Source organism: Charadrius vociferus, unplaced genomic scaffold (genome assembly GCF_000708025.1).
Source record: "Charadrius vociferus isolate BGI_N301 unplaced genomic scaffold, ASM70802v2 scaffold398, whole genome shotgun sequence".
Taxonomy (NCBI): Eukaryota; Metazoa; Chordata; class Aves; order Charadriiformes; family Charadriidae; genus Charadrius; species Charadrius vociferus.
In genome coordinates, this window is record NW_009649571.1 from 88,359 (window position 1) to 101,121 (window position 12,763).

General features: G+C 49.7%; 1 protein-coding gene across 1 annotated transcript; it reads right to left on the reverse strand.

Annotated features, from left to right (window-relative positions):
- Window positions 1–369: 369 nt before the first annotated feature.
- On the reverse strand, window positions 370–11,694 carry LOC104291092 (dual specificity testis-specific protein kinase 2-like). The gene is made up of 8 exons (XM_009890291.1): window positions 11,506–11,694; window positions 7,055–7,176; window positions 6,852–6,900; window positions 5,947–6,096; window positions 3,761–3,934; window positions 3,087–3,170; window positions 1,917–2,003; window positions 370–471 (listed from the first exon to the last, which is right to left on the reverse strand). Exons 1-8 carry the CDS (start codon window positions 11,692–11,694, stop codon window positions 370–372), a joined length of 957 nt encoding a protein of 318 aa, XP_009888593.1.
- Between the last annotated feature and the right edge of the window lie 1,069 nt (window positions 11,695–12,763).

Below are 12,763 nucleotides of genomic sequence, written 5' to 3' on the forward strand. Positions count from 1 at the left end.
GCAAGACCCTGGGTCCAGGGGGCATGAGGAAGCAAGAGAGGACAACATTTCTATTGGGGATTTGGAAAGCATCCTCAAGGGAATTCAGGTCCCTCCAGGATCATTTGCTTTTAACAAGCAAATAGACAAAGGCTCTCGGTGTCCTAATTACATCTGTTAGCTAGGAAAAATATGCCCTTGGTAAGTCCCTTCTCCTTTTTTAAACATTTTTTCCATCCAAGAAATTAGAGACCAAGACTATGATTAACTAAACACCAGCACATCACTTAGTTCTTCCCTTCCCCACCTTCCTTCTTCGCTCCTGACATCCCAGACACTTAATTTACAGTTTGGGTGATTCTCCGCCAAGCCTCACAGGAGGCAGACAGCTCAGCCTGAAAGCTGATTGTCCCTCCTAGGCTCCAGGCTCTCCACGACATCCTCCAACTCATCCAGGATTTCGGAAAAAGACGGCCTTTTAAATGCTTCCACCTGGAACAAGAAGGGAAAGCTGAAGAGGACATCCCGGACAGGAGGTGGGTGCTCTGCAGCAGCTCTGCTGGGTCCCCCAAGGCTGGGGAATGGCATCCATCCACCATTAGCACTGATGGGTCTGGGTCACATGCATGTTGGTGGAGCCTTCTGGCATCACCCACCACCTGGTGATCCAGGCCCAGGCTGCTGCAAATGAGCAGCCGCAGGACAGGTCCCATGGTGCAGCACAGCTCAAGCAAAGGCAGTGAGATGCTGAAAACCAGCCTGACACACCCCAGCCTGGACAGGGTGTGGGACCTGCTTATCCCAAAGCCCACTTAAATGGTGCAGGGGCAGGCATTGTGCATGGAAAGGCCACAGGTAGGTATTGGGAGGGAGATGTATCATTCCTTGAATTTTTTCATGACACTCAGGATCTAACTGTCTTCTCCCACTGATGTAGCTCATCCTCATTGGGCTGTGATCCCCCAGACCTCACAGTGCCATCGGGGTATACCCAAAGTGAGGGACATGGTCCGGGACACCCCCATCCCGCGCTCCCACTGTGCCATCCTGGGGCTGCCCTTTGTGCCCTTTGAGCTGCACCAGAAACTCCCCAAACCTGCACATCACACAAGGGGAGAGAATAACAGCCCCAAGGGCCATTTCTGCCAGAAGCCTGTTATTATATCAACTTGCATTAGGAAGCTGCCCATCAGAGATACAAGATTTGAATACACATAAATATAAGCCAGTTGTTGATGTCAATCACTCCCCTGATTCAGAACAAGTTATTCACACGTCCTCAGGACCCGTGCAAGAATTTACTTCCATTTGCTGCCTTGAGCTTCTAGCAATTAGGTGCATTATGATCACTCAGCTTCTCCACTCTCTGCCTGATTACTGCCTTTGTTTTTCTCTTCCTTTCAGAGATTAACTTGAATCCTTGCTTTCTCTCTGCTTTGCCTCCTGACGTTTTGGGCAGCACAGGGAGGCCCCCCAGCTTTCACCATTACCTTTAATGGGAAAGCAAGAAAGGTTGGAGAAGTATGCTCTGATGATATCTGTAACAGCAGGGCTGGTAAAACCAAGGCAGTGCCCTCCAGAGAGGATCAGCCCAGTGCCTCTGCCTGCAGCCTGGCTTAAGGAGGGATTGGACATCATCATCAACCTGCTTCCCACTCTGCGGTCGACATGCAAGGGAAGAGGCAGGACCTTGGGATGTTTCGGCTGTAATACACAAACACTTCTCCTAAGGGCAAAACTGCATGGTGGATGAAAGCATACTACTGACCCAGGAAGATCTCAGCACTTCACAGCTCAAATGGCAGAGCCCTGCGTGCTAGCACTGAGAGCAGCAGGTTCAAACTCTCCAGGGTTCACACAACTTTGGCCTCTGTCATACAAGTGTGTCACAAATCCAATAAAACCAAAGAAAATAAAAAAACTAGCAAGAATCTCACCCGACAGCAGCTAGCAGCAAGGTTCATCACCTGCTTGGGGCATTCGCTGATCATTCCTTGGAAGGCAGCAACATCCAAGCCATAATCCTGTGAGGAAGGGGGAAGAGTATGTAGAAAAGACTTCAGCTACAAAGTCCTTTAAAAGCTCTTCATCCTTCTCAAGGTGTTAAAGCACAAATTGCTCATTGTTTAAAGCTTTTTAGGGTCTCCATCACAGCTATTTTACTGATGGCTATGCAAAGGTACCGGGCAACATCAGCTCTGGCAGGACTGCACAGATGGTAAATCAGTAGCAGAGCTGGGAGACTGCAGCATCCTTCTGCTTGCTCCTTCTGCTGTCCCTGCGGGGCAGTATGTGTCCTCCTGGAAAAGCTCAGACTAAGGCAACAAGAGCCACAAAGGTGGAAGCCAGTAGAGGAACCAGCACCAGGTGCTGAGCAGTGGCTGCTGAGGACAGAAACTGCAGGTAATCTGGTCTTCCAACAGCAACTGAGAGCCGAAGGGGTCCAGCCAGCTGTTTCCATAACTACAGCTTTGTACCTCCAGATTTCAGGGTCTCTGATACGTAATTCTCCTTCATCTTGTGAACACAGATGGAGCGTTAGTTCCTGTTCAGTCTCACAGAAACATGGAACAATCTCTGGTCACTGCAGGTTCTTTGCATTGCTCCACAGAAAGCAGAAATTTGCTGTTCTCCTGACGGATTTTTCATTCCTGTTCAGGATAAATTTTCCCTTCCCACATTGTGGAAGGGAAATGTTGCAAAGGTTGAAACAAAAAAGGCCATATTTTTAGGGAAGGCCACTGCTTCCACATGAACTGTTTATTAACTGTAATGTATTTGAAAATAAACGTTTTTGATGTGTTTAACCTGCCACTTCAGTGAAGAAGCTGAAATGTCAAAGCAAAATGAAGCATTTGGAATTAAGGTCTTTAAACAGAAGTACTTAATCTCAAATCATTGATCTAAGAAAACTTTTGAAACTATAGATGCACTGAACTCTTGTGCACTGAAAATTCTGAGATCAGATCTTCCTCATGGAAAAACCTCTAGAGAGAAACCTGAGTGTGAACACATACACATGTGTACAGGTATGTCTGGTCCAGAGAGAAGCCACAATCTGGTACCATGAAGAAAACACCATTAGATTTGGCTGCAGGAATCATTACCTGAGTCCTCGGAAGCACTTCAGGGTCAGCTGGGATCCTGCCCAGGATTTCACAGAGGACAATGCCAAAGGAAAAGACGTCCACCTGCAGGAGGGGTGGGCGAGTGGGAGGTGGGACAGGGTACACACAGAAGCAAAGAATGAGAAAGGGGAGTACCAATGACAAGATCCTTCCATTAGTTACGCAAAAGCCCATCAAAAAAGCCCATTGGAAATGTAGGCAGCAACCCCCTGAACTTCTGGGCTTCTGAATCCACCCAGAAACACCACAGCCCCACTTGGAGTCCAGGCTCATCTTCAGAAAGCCTGGCCCCGTGCTCTTGTTCAATGTGTCTGGTGCTTCTACCACAGCTCTGGCACCCCCCACAGATCCTGCAACAGGCTCATCAGGCTGTAACTCATCAGGCATCTTCCTCAGAGAGGTTTCACTGTGTTTGTCCATGGCATCAATCCATTTTCCTAAAAGTTTAACTTAACAAGGCCACATAAGTAACTTCCAAGTTGCTAAGCAGAGCATTACCAAGCAAAGGTGCAGGTAGCAGGGCAACGTTTCCTGGGGAAGGAGGGAAGGGCTTTTCTGCTGTTGGGGCATGTCACCACCAAGCAGAGGAGACATCCCCCATGGTCACTCAGGAGCTCTGGGGATGAACAAGGAGATGGGAAGCAGTGCCATACCTTCCGGTCATAGGGCTCTCCCCGCAGCATCTCAGGAGCCATCCAGAAAGCAGAGCCCACCAGAGACAGCTTCCTCTCCCCATCCTTCACAGGCAGCTCCACCACCTCCCTGGCAAGCCCGAAGTCAGTCACCAGTGCTTCACGGCCTCGCGGCGTCACTCGAATGAGGCAGTTCTGAAAGGCGCCCATGGGGCACGGCATGAGATGCCCAGTGAGGAAGGGCCTGGACACTTCACTGAGCAGCACCTCACTGGCCCTCAGCCCCACCTCACCATTACGGGCTCTCCCCTCAACAGAGACCTGCATCCTGGCAGCACACATGGAGTGTGCAGGGCAGATTAGGGATGGACTGATCACATCTGAAGCCAGGAAAAGTCCTTTGAAGAAGCTATTCAACAGACATAATGATCCACATCATTTTATCTGAAATGACCTTGAAATGTGCATGTTGATCCTGTTCACCGTTCAGCTGAAGGTGGGCAGGATCACAGCCACAGCCCTTCTCACTGCCCACAGCTACACCTCCCTAACACAGCTTTCTCAAAGAATTCCTATAAAATTATCTTAAGGTTTCTCAAAATCCTAGCGGTTGCAGCCTGTTCAGTTCCCCAGGATTTACTCCTTGGCCTCTGCTCCCAGGGAACTAGCAGAAATGACAGGCGTCTTCTCCAGACGTCTCTCAGTAGCAAGTAGATACCAAGTGAGCATGTGCACACTTCTCTCCTGTATCTTCAGCTATCATCACTGCAGGTTTACTAGGTTTCCCTGGGGAAGGATGAACCTGTTTCAGGGATGAAGGATGAACCTGTTTCAGGGATGAACCACTGCAGTGAGACAGAAGGGACAGGCAGGGACCTCCAGCACTCACTAACTTTCCACAAGCAGATCTGGAAAGCTCCTGAGCTCATCGGTCACCACCAAATAGGAAGTTACATCTCACCTGACTTCAGAGCACATTGGCTGAGAAACCTGGGCCAGAGTAAACCAAGTTCTTGCCTTGTCCTTGCCTGTTGTTTGCGATTTCACAGTTAGTAACTGAGCCAAGTAAACAGCCTGAGATTACAAAGGTGAGTTTCATTCCTGTGCTGATGTCTCTCAAGGCTGTAACACTCGACTGGCTTCCCCACTGCCAACCTTCATCGATATTTCAAATTTCTCTTTAAAAGCTCCAACAAAAATGGCTTGTAAGAGATACACTACCATCCAGCATCAGCTGCAAGGACTCACAGGCTCCATTTCCATGAATCACCAAGCCAGCCTCTGGCACCAGCTGACACAGATACAGTCCAGGCTGGTGGCCCACCCCTCAGCTCACATTCCCCGTGATATCACAGACATGCTCCAGATCCACCTGAGGTTTGGACAGTATTGCCCAAAAGAGATCAACAAGGCACTGCCCCACCATGTTCCTACTGCCATACCAGTGGCAGAGGAAAAGCCACATCAAAGCCTGTCCCCATGGTCAAACCTGAGAATGGCAAAGCCCCAGTGCTGTTCCTGCCCCCGTCAAGCAGCATAAGCCCATGCTGAGAAAAGCAGCCTCCCAGCCAGAGGGCCAATACACAAGGAACATGACGTGCCTTTGCATTACACCCAAAGCCTGCCTCCAGATGCCAGTCTTCACAGCTGGCACACTGCCAGGGTATGAAACCCATGGAGGTGACCACCCTAAAATTGGTGACCTGGACTTTCTGGATCAGGGATGAACAACTTCCCTGCAGTTGAGTGAGGAGACACACATCTCCTGAGCTCTGCTAGTGCTCTGCACACAGACAGGGACCATCTGACATGGCACTTGCTCCCAGAGCCCATGACAGCTCCTGTTAGCAACAGCTTCCTCCTTGCTGTGAGCAGGAAAAGAAATCTCTAAGTCTGGCAGAGCTTCTCCTGCAACCATAGACAAAGAAAACCATGTGCAATCCTGCACATATTTCCATCTTTTCTGGCAGCAACAGCACTAGGAGCAACATATTTTTATGTCTGTCTGGGTCTCTTGCCTGGCAAACGATGAATGCGATGTGATGACAGGTTTGATCAAGAAATCTTCCTTGCCTGCAGAGAGATTAACATGGAGCAGAGGACCAGCATGAGGCCTGAGGCCTTCTGGTTACAGCCCTAAGGGGTCCTTGTACGGTCCCCTAACACATCAGCAGTCCCAGGGTGACATCGCCTTTCCAGCTGCATACCTTGGAGTTAAGATCTCGGTGGTAGATGTTCTTGGAATGCAGGTAGATCATGCCTCTGGTGATGTCAGAAGCTAAGTCCACTTTTTCCTTCCACGTCAAAGCAATGTCTTTGCTGGCCAGGAGCTCCTCCAAGCAACCCCCATTTACGTACTGTGAACAGAGACAAAAAGCGGGTGGCTGTGCAGCCGGGCACAGGGGACAGACTCCCCTGGAGCTTCCTGGGTGCTGAACCCTCCCTCACCAGCCCAGAAGCCCCTCCTTCAGGATGGAGATTGGGAATGCCACCGCACGCGGCGGCCCCTGTGTGTGGCATGGTGCAAATACCCTAGCTGGCAGAGCAAGTCACTGCTGGTCTCTGGGCTCAGCCGCACTGCAGGGATGGCTGTGTAAGCCAGCCATGGTCCTCACTCACAGGCAGCAAACTAGAGGCAAAAATCCTGGCAGTGGGTCAGACAATGTCTTCTGCCACCAACAGAGTAGGAACAAGGTGAGATCACCTTGGTACCAGCCCAGGCTTTTCCATTAGACAACGCCACCATTCCAGAACCACCCTGGAGGTCCTGTCGCTTTCCATCTGCTTTGCTTTCTACTCCTGTCCTCTATGCCTGGCTCCTCTTCTCCCCACCAGCTGACCCATTCTGGCCCTTTGATGGTACCATGCCAAACTGAAACATGTTGGCTCTCCTGCCTGAATCTCATGTCCCTGCAGTGACTGTGCCCCACTCCAGCTGTGACCAGCTGTGGGGCAGGAAGGACCAGAAGCCCCTGCAAGGCAATCTTGCTAGTCCAGGCACAGAAGTTGGAGAGGTGTAGATATGCGTTACAGGATATCTGCCATCCCCCCTGCCAAAGAACCACAGGGTCCTTGCCTGCCCACAGCACACTTAGAAGCAAGAAACCTTTACCTCCAGAATGGGGTAGAGCTTGTCATCTTTCACACATATCCCAAGGTACCTAAGCAGGAGAACACACACACAAAAAAAAAGAAGAAAAGAATCGATCAAGGTTCAGCTCAATCCGTCACTGCAGAACTGCCTTAGAGACACCAAGTCAACTCCAGCCCCTGCCGGTGCCCACTGCTCATGGCATGGCCGCAGGATGTGCCCACCTGACAATGTTGGGGTGGGACAGCTTCTGCAGCAGGCTGATCTCACGCACAATCACCTCTTGGTCCACATCATTCTTGTAGATCTTCACCACCATCACTTTACAAGCAGCAGCCTGGGTCACCTGGAGCCAAGGTTGGAGTAGGACATCTCTTAGCTTCCAGAGGTCTGCCAGCCCCTCTGGACAACAGCATCCCTTCCCAACCAAAGACCTCAATCTCATTTCGCTGCTGCCCAGAGCTTTGCACAGTTATTTGCACAAGTGCAAGGTGTTGTCCCTTCCACATAAGCTCCACTCCAGTGATGCTTGCCTGGGTGGCTGGGGACAACTAGGGCCCTCCTGTCCCAACACATCACAACATTCCTCTGCCAAAATTTATGTGTTCCTTAGGCTGTAGCAGTTTCTCAGCCCACACTGGGTTACCGAAGAGCTGACCTCCTCCCCTCCAATGCCTTGCATGCAATGTTTCTTCCCAACCACAGTCTGCCCCACATCTCCACTCGTCCTTCCTACTTGGGTCTGATCACTGCCCAAGGCTGCTGGTCACACTCCTCATCCCCAATTCCTCCTGCCCACCTGCCCACAGCCAGCCCCTCTCCACCCAGGCTCTGCCAGACAGACACAACAAAGAAAGCACAGAGACAGCTTGTCTCTCCCCTGCGTGCCAGGACAGAAGTCCAGTGTTTGCTTCTCAGCCAACATGCTAACCTGAACCTCTGCTATGGATTACCACCAGACATTCCATTCCTAGGGCTTCTGCCGGGCAGGGATACTGGAAGTTAAAGAACAGAAAATAAAATGCTCTTCCTGCACCTTACAACACTGAAAAGACTGAGCAGGCATTTTTAGGAGGAAATTTGCTATCCCCTGTGGAGGCACCAGGGTTGGGCAGTACTGAATGCAGGGGTTTCATGCACACTGCAGGATATGCAGGTGTCCCTGCCCTTCCAGGACCATCCAGGGCTCCTGCACTGCAACTCATGTTATCAGGATGAATGATCCAAATAGCAGTTTCCAAACCACATCACAGAGCATTGTGGTACCACAATTCAACATTTCCACCCTCACTTAACATCTGTTTTAAGGAGACTCCTGTATCAAGTGTGGCCCACACTGATGTCCTGACAGTGGTCCCAGGGCTAGCAGAGAACCCAGCCATGTCTTTAAGGTTTGTGGGGTCTTTTTTGTTTTAAGGGAAAAATACTTTAGACACAGCATAACCTGGCTATCAGAGCAGCACTCTGAGTCCCAAAGTGTCCCCATTGCTCTCTGTGATGGTTACTTTACATATAAGGTTACTAGCTCAGGTGAGAACAAAGACCTGCATGTAAGATATAGCTGGGCTGGAAGGAGAGAAAGATTCATTATAATCAGGGTCACAAAACAAACTGTCTTGGGAGCAACATGGACTGCTGCTTCCTTTCTGAAAGAACACAATCTGAGAGTCAATGTTATTGCTGGAGTAACTGTGCCTCTCTACTCGAGGAGATTGTAAAGAAGCCAGGGCTCTGACACCCTGACCTGATGGGACTTCATAACCACAGACTGTGGGTCGCTAATCAGATGTAACTGATTATTAACTGTAATTGCACAGATGTAAATATAAGAGATTCTATCAATCATCTTTGCCCAAAGACTGTGAGTGCCCATATGCCCAGGATAGAGTACAGGGAGCAGCTGAAATCTGGAACATCTAAAAAACTTTAAGACCTAATACTGAGTTTCAGTGAGACCTATTAACTCTGCACAAACTCTGGTGGAGACACTAAGCTACACTGAGCTTCCAGGTGAGGTTGCATGTCCCAGCTGGACATCACCAGAGTTCAGCAAACACTGCCTGGGCCAGCGGAGTTGGTGAGCACCAAAGGGATTCCTCTCCATAGGGCAATGCAAAGTCCAGCACGGTCTGCAGAAGAAATTACTGCAAAACAAGGATAGACCCACACCCAAAAAAAGAGTAGTGGGAGAGATGGGCAAAGGTAATGGGCTCAGAAGGCCTCTTCCAAGACCACAGGTCTTAAAACTTCGCTCTGGCCAACGTGGAGCAGCCCTTAGTCTACTCTGAATCATGCAAAGTGCCCAGTTTTGTCCTGGATTGGTGTGGGAAGCAGGAAAGTACAGAGGAGCCTCCAAGCTATTCTCATTTCATGCTAACAAGTGATGAAGGGTAAAGATCTGGTGTCAGCCCTGAGTGGAGAAATAAAGGTGAAAACCCAGCACTAGAAAGCTGCAGAAAGACAGGGAGTGGGACTGTGCTTCCTAATGTGTATGAAGCTTTTTGAGGGCCAACAGAGAAAGAGGTTGCTCACAGGCTCCCTTTGGGCAATGCCTTAAACCAGCCTCAGAAAGAAAAGTCACGTTGCATTTGTCTCCTGCTTTTGAGCATCTCAGACCCCTATATATGAGCGAGCTGCCAATGAAAGAAGCTTTATGCTTTCCCCGAGAGAAACTCATACTTGAATAGCTCCTTATTGCACATCAGAAAACTAAGGCAGAGAAAGAGGGAAAGTACCTTGTGCCCAGGTCACACAATACATAACCCACAGAGCAGAAGGCTGTACCCAGACCTCTTGAGTCTGAGTCACCAAGTAGAACCAAGTGAATCTTCCTTCCTTGGCCAACCCACATGTAAAAACTCCTGAGAATGGGCTTAACTGAAGGATGGCAAAAGCAACAGGCAGCCAGCACAGACAGTGACAGCACTTTGGGGACTACGTCCTTGCTGCAGGAGCACTTTGGAAGACAGCACCTGTTGGCAAAGAGCTTCAAAGGACCATCACCAGTGAGGCTTGCACCAGGAGTGCTGCTGTTCAGGGCTATGAGCACACAGGGGACTGGCTGACCCAAGAGGAACATGAATCATCAGAGCACTTGGTTACACTCGCACTCAAGTCCCCAGACAAATGTCAAGTCCCCAAAAAGGACTGTTCTTGTCCCAAGTCCTCCTCTGCTGTCTTCTCACTATTGACCCATAGCATTTCATTCAATTTTTTTTTTTTGCATTTCTTTTTCTGCTTCTACTTCAAGAACTTATTTCATTTTCATTCAAGATCTTTGTCTCCAGCCTGCCTACTGCTGGAATTTCATTCACTGCCAGAGCAGGAGGAAAATGTCATGCACAGAGGAAACAGCAACTGTTACTATGAAAATCTGCTAGATAAAGGAAAGAGAGAGTGATGGCAACAGCACGCTGCGTAGGTGGGGAAAGCAATTGCTAGAGGGAGGCTGTAGTGGAGAGAGGTACAGTTCATGTATTGCTTCAGTCTGCAAAAAGCTGCCACAGACCTTTGGCTGGATATTCCCCTTGAATAGCTCTAGTGCACTGGCCCTGGGCCTCAAGTTCACCCAAAGGCTTTATCATAGCATCAAGCCCAGATGCCAATGGTAGAGTCAGGCCCAGTTTGTTTCCACTGGGTCTGTGTCACATCTCAACAACCAAGACCGGTGTCAGCAGCCACATTCTGGAGGGCTGCTGGGAGAAGAGATAAGGTGGGCAAACCTGGCCACACTGCAAAGCAACGTGGCATCTGCTCTCAGAGGTGAAGACTAAGTCTCACTTCCTAGCATGAAGCACTTCCTTTTGCTTTGCTGTTCATAAAGCAGTGATGACCGAGGGCTGCAGTGGAAGAGCCTCAAGGCCCATCCACTCCCCCCAAAGAAGCAGTGGCACTCCTGGGCTGAAGAGCAAAAAGCAAAGCTAGCAGCACCCCAGATCCTGTGCTTGCTCAGAGAGGGTTAAACAAACTCCCACACCAGTGGAGCTTGGTGCAGGGAGTGACTCACAACAGCCCCAGTGAGAAAAGTAGTTTTGCTTTGGTGACACACCGTCCGCATCACGCACTGGCTTGCAGGGTGCCATGGGTCTCATGACATGAAGGCAACAGAAGCAGAAGTGGACAGACCAGCAGCCTGTCCCTGCCTGTCCCTGCCCCAGGTCCCCTGCTCTTCCCCAGCATCACCATAATGCAGGGCAGCAGCTGGAGAGGGGTGACAGTGCTGGCATCTCCACAGGGAGTGGGTGGCAGGTATTCTGGAATACATGCACAGCTTAATTTTACATTCTTTTTCTCTATATATTTTGCTACAGTTTTGACAACAAAACCTGCACAGAGCCTAAATATCCCCTAATCTCATCCAATACCCAGTTTAGCTCCCTGACAAGCCCATTGTATGATTAGATGACAGTATCAATGAACATTGATTGATCGAGACCTCCCAACTCTTTTTTCACTATGGAAGGGGAGATGTGCATCAAAGGTGATGTGCTAGGGGTGTGTCCTTTCCTTTGTCACCCCATCCAACCTGCCAGAGTGAGCTGGGAGTGATGAAGACTGCAGTGATGAAGGAAATAAGCTCGGGGACAGGTTCCTCAGGCGAGGCACCATCCACACAGTCTTAGCAGCTGCTCAGCTGCTCTCACACAGGTCAAGGGCTGCCTGCATGTCAGTTTACCTTGTAGACCTTGGAGAAGAAGCCGCTGCCTATCAGCTCGGCGTTGAAGTTTTCCCAGAACTCCAGCTTCCTGACAGCTGTGCGCAGCCTCTGCCAGCGGTTCACGTGGTAGTAGGTGTCGGATGACTCACCATAGTACTGCATGAGGCCGGAGGGCTCTGGTGCGATCAGCCCTGCCTCGCACATCATGGGGGCAGCAGCTACAACACAGTGTATTTCACAATGAGCCAACAGTGGCATTTGGACATCAAATATATACCTGCATTAGAGACCAAGACTGGACGAAGCCTTAGCAACAGGCGGAGAGAAGGCAAGGCACCAAGGTGATGCACCCTGCAGCACACGTTGCACTGGGAAGCACCCATGGGCACTGTCTCCTGGATAAGTCACCCTGGGCTTCAGCCTTAGACCTGCCTTATACAGGTTGTATTCGCACTTCTTTAGACTAGGGCTTAAAGATGTCAAATTGGCATACATTGACTTATATCTTCTAAAGGTTTACAATAGATAGGATGCATCACCTTCAATACACGATAGCGCAGCCCAAGAAAAGTCCAGGGGATTTGGTCTTGCTCAGACAGCTTATGTTGGGTCAAAAGCCACTGTCTAAATTGGGCTTTTAGCATAGATCACATGCCACATACTAATGCCACATCCGTTACCCCAGAGCTCTAAACAGGACTTAGCTACAACTGCAGACAGAGGGTCATGGCATGAGTGTGCTAGCAGGAAACAGTCTTAAAACAGTCCTCACTTTGCAAGTGTCTACAGTTCATTATAAGCCCTAAAGAACCACAGAACAAGGAAATGCCCTAGCAACTCTCCTCCTGTCTGTGTATCCCCAAATATGACTACAAGCCCTAAGTGCCTCTGCTAAATTGTCTTCCTTTTCCACTGCTCTGATTCTCACACTTCTCTCTCCAGTCCCCTCCCTCGGTTTCCCTTTCTGCCTTTTATAGCAGCAGGCTCACACTCCTGCAAAGCCATATGCCATCCTTCCCCTTCGCTCACATCACTTGCTCTAGTTACTTCAAAAAATGTAGGGGAGGTAAATGCAGAGGATGATGGGCTTCTGACACCCTGAGCAAGGCAAATAAGGAACCTACTTCTGGATAACTGTAAACAACCATTGGTATGCTACAAAGCTCTCTGAGCACCTTCCATTCACAGCATGTCCTCTGACTCCTGGGGGCTGGGCAAGCTGCTTTGCCAGCCTATAACCAGATGAGACAACAAAGGGTAATTCTTCAACGCTCTC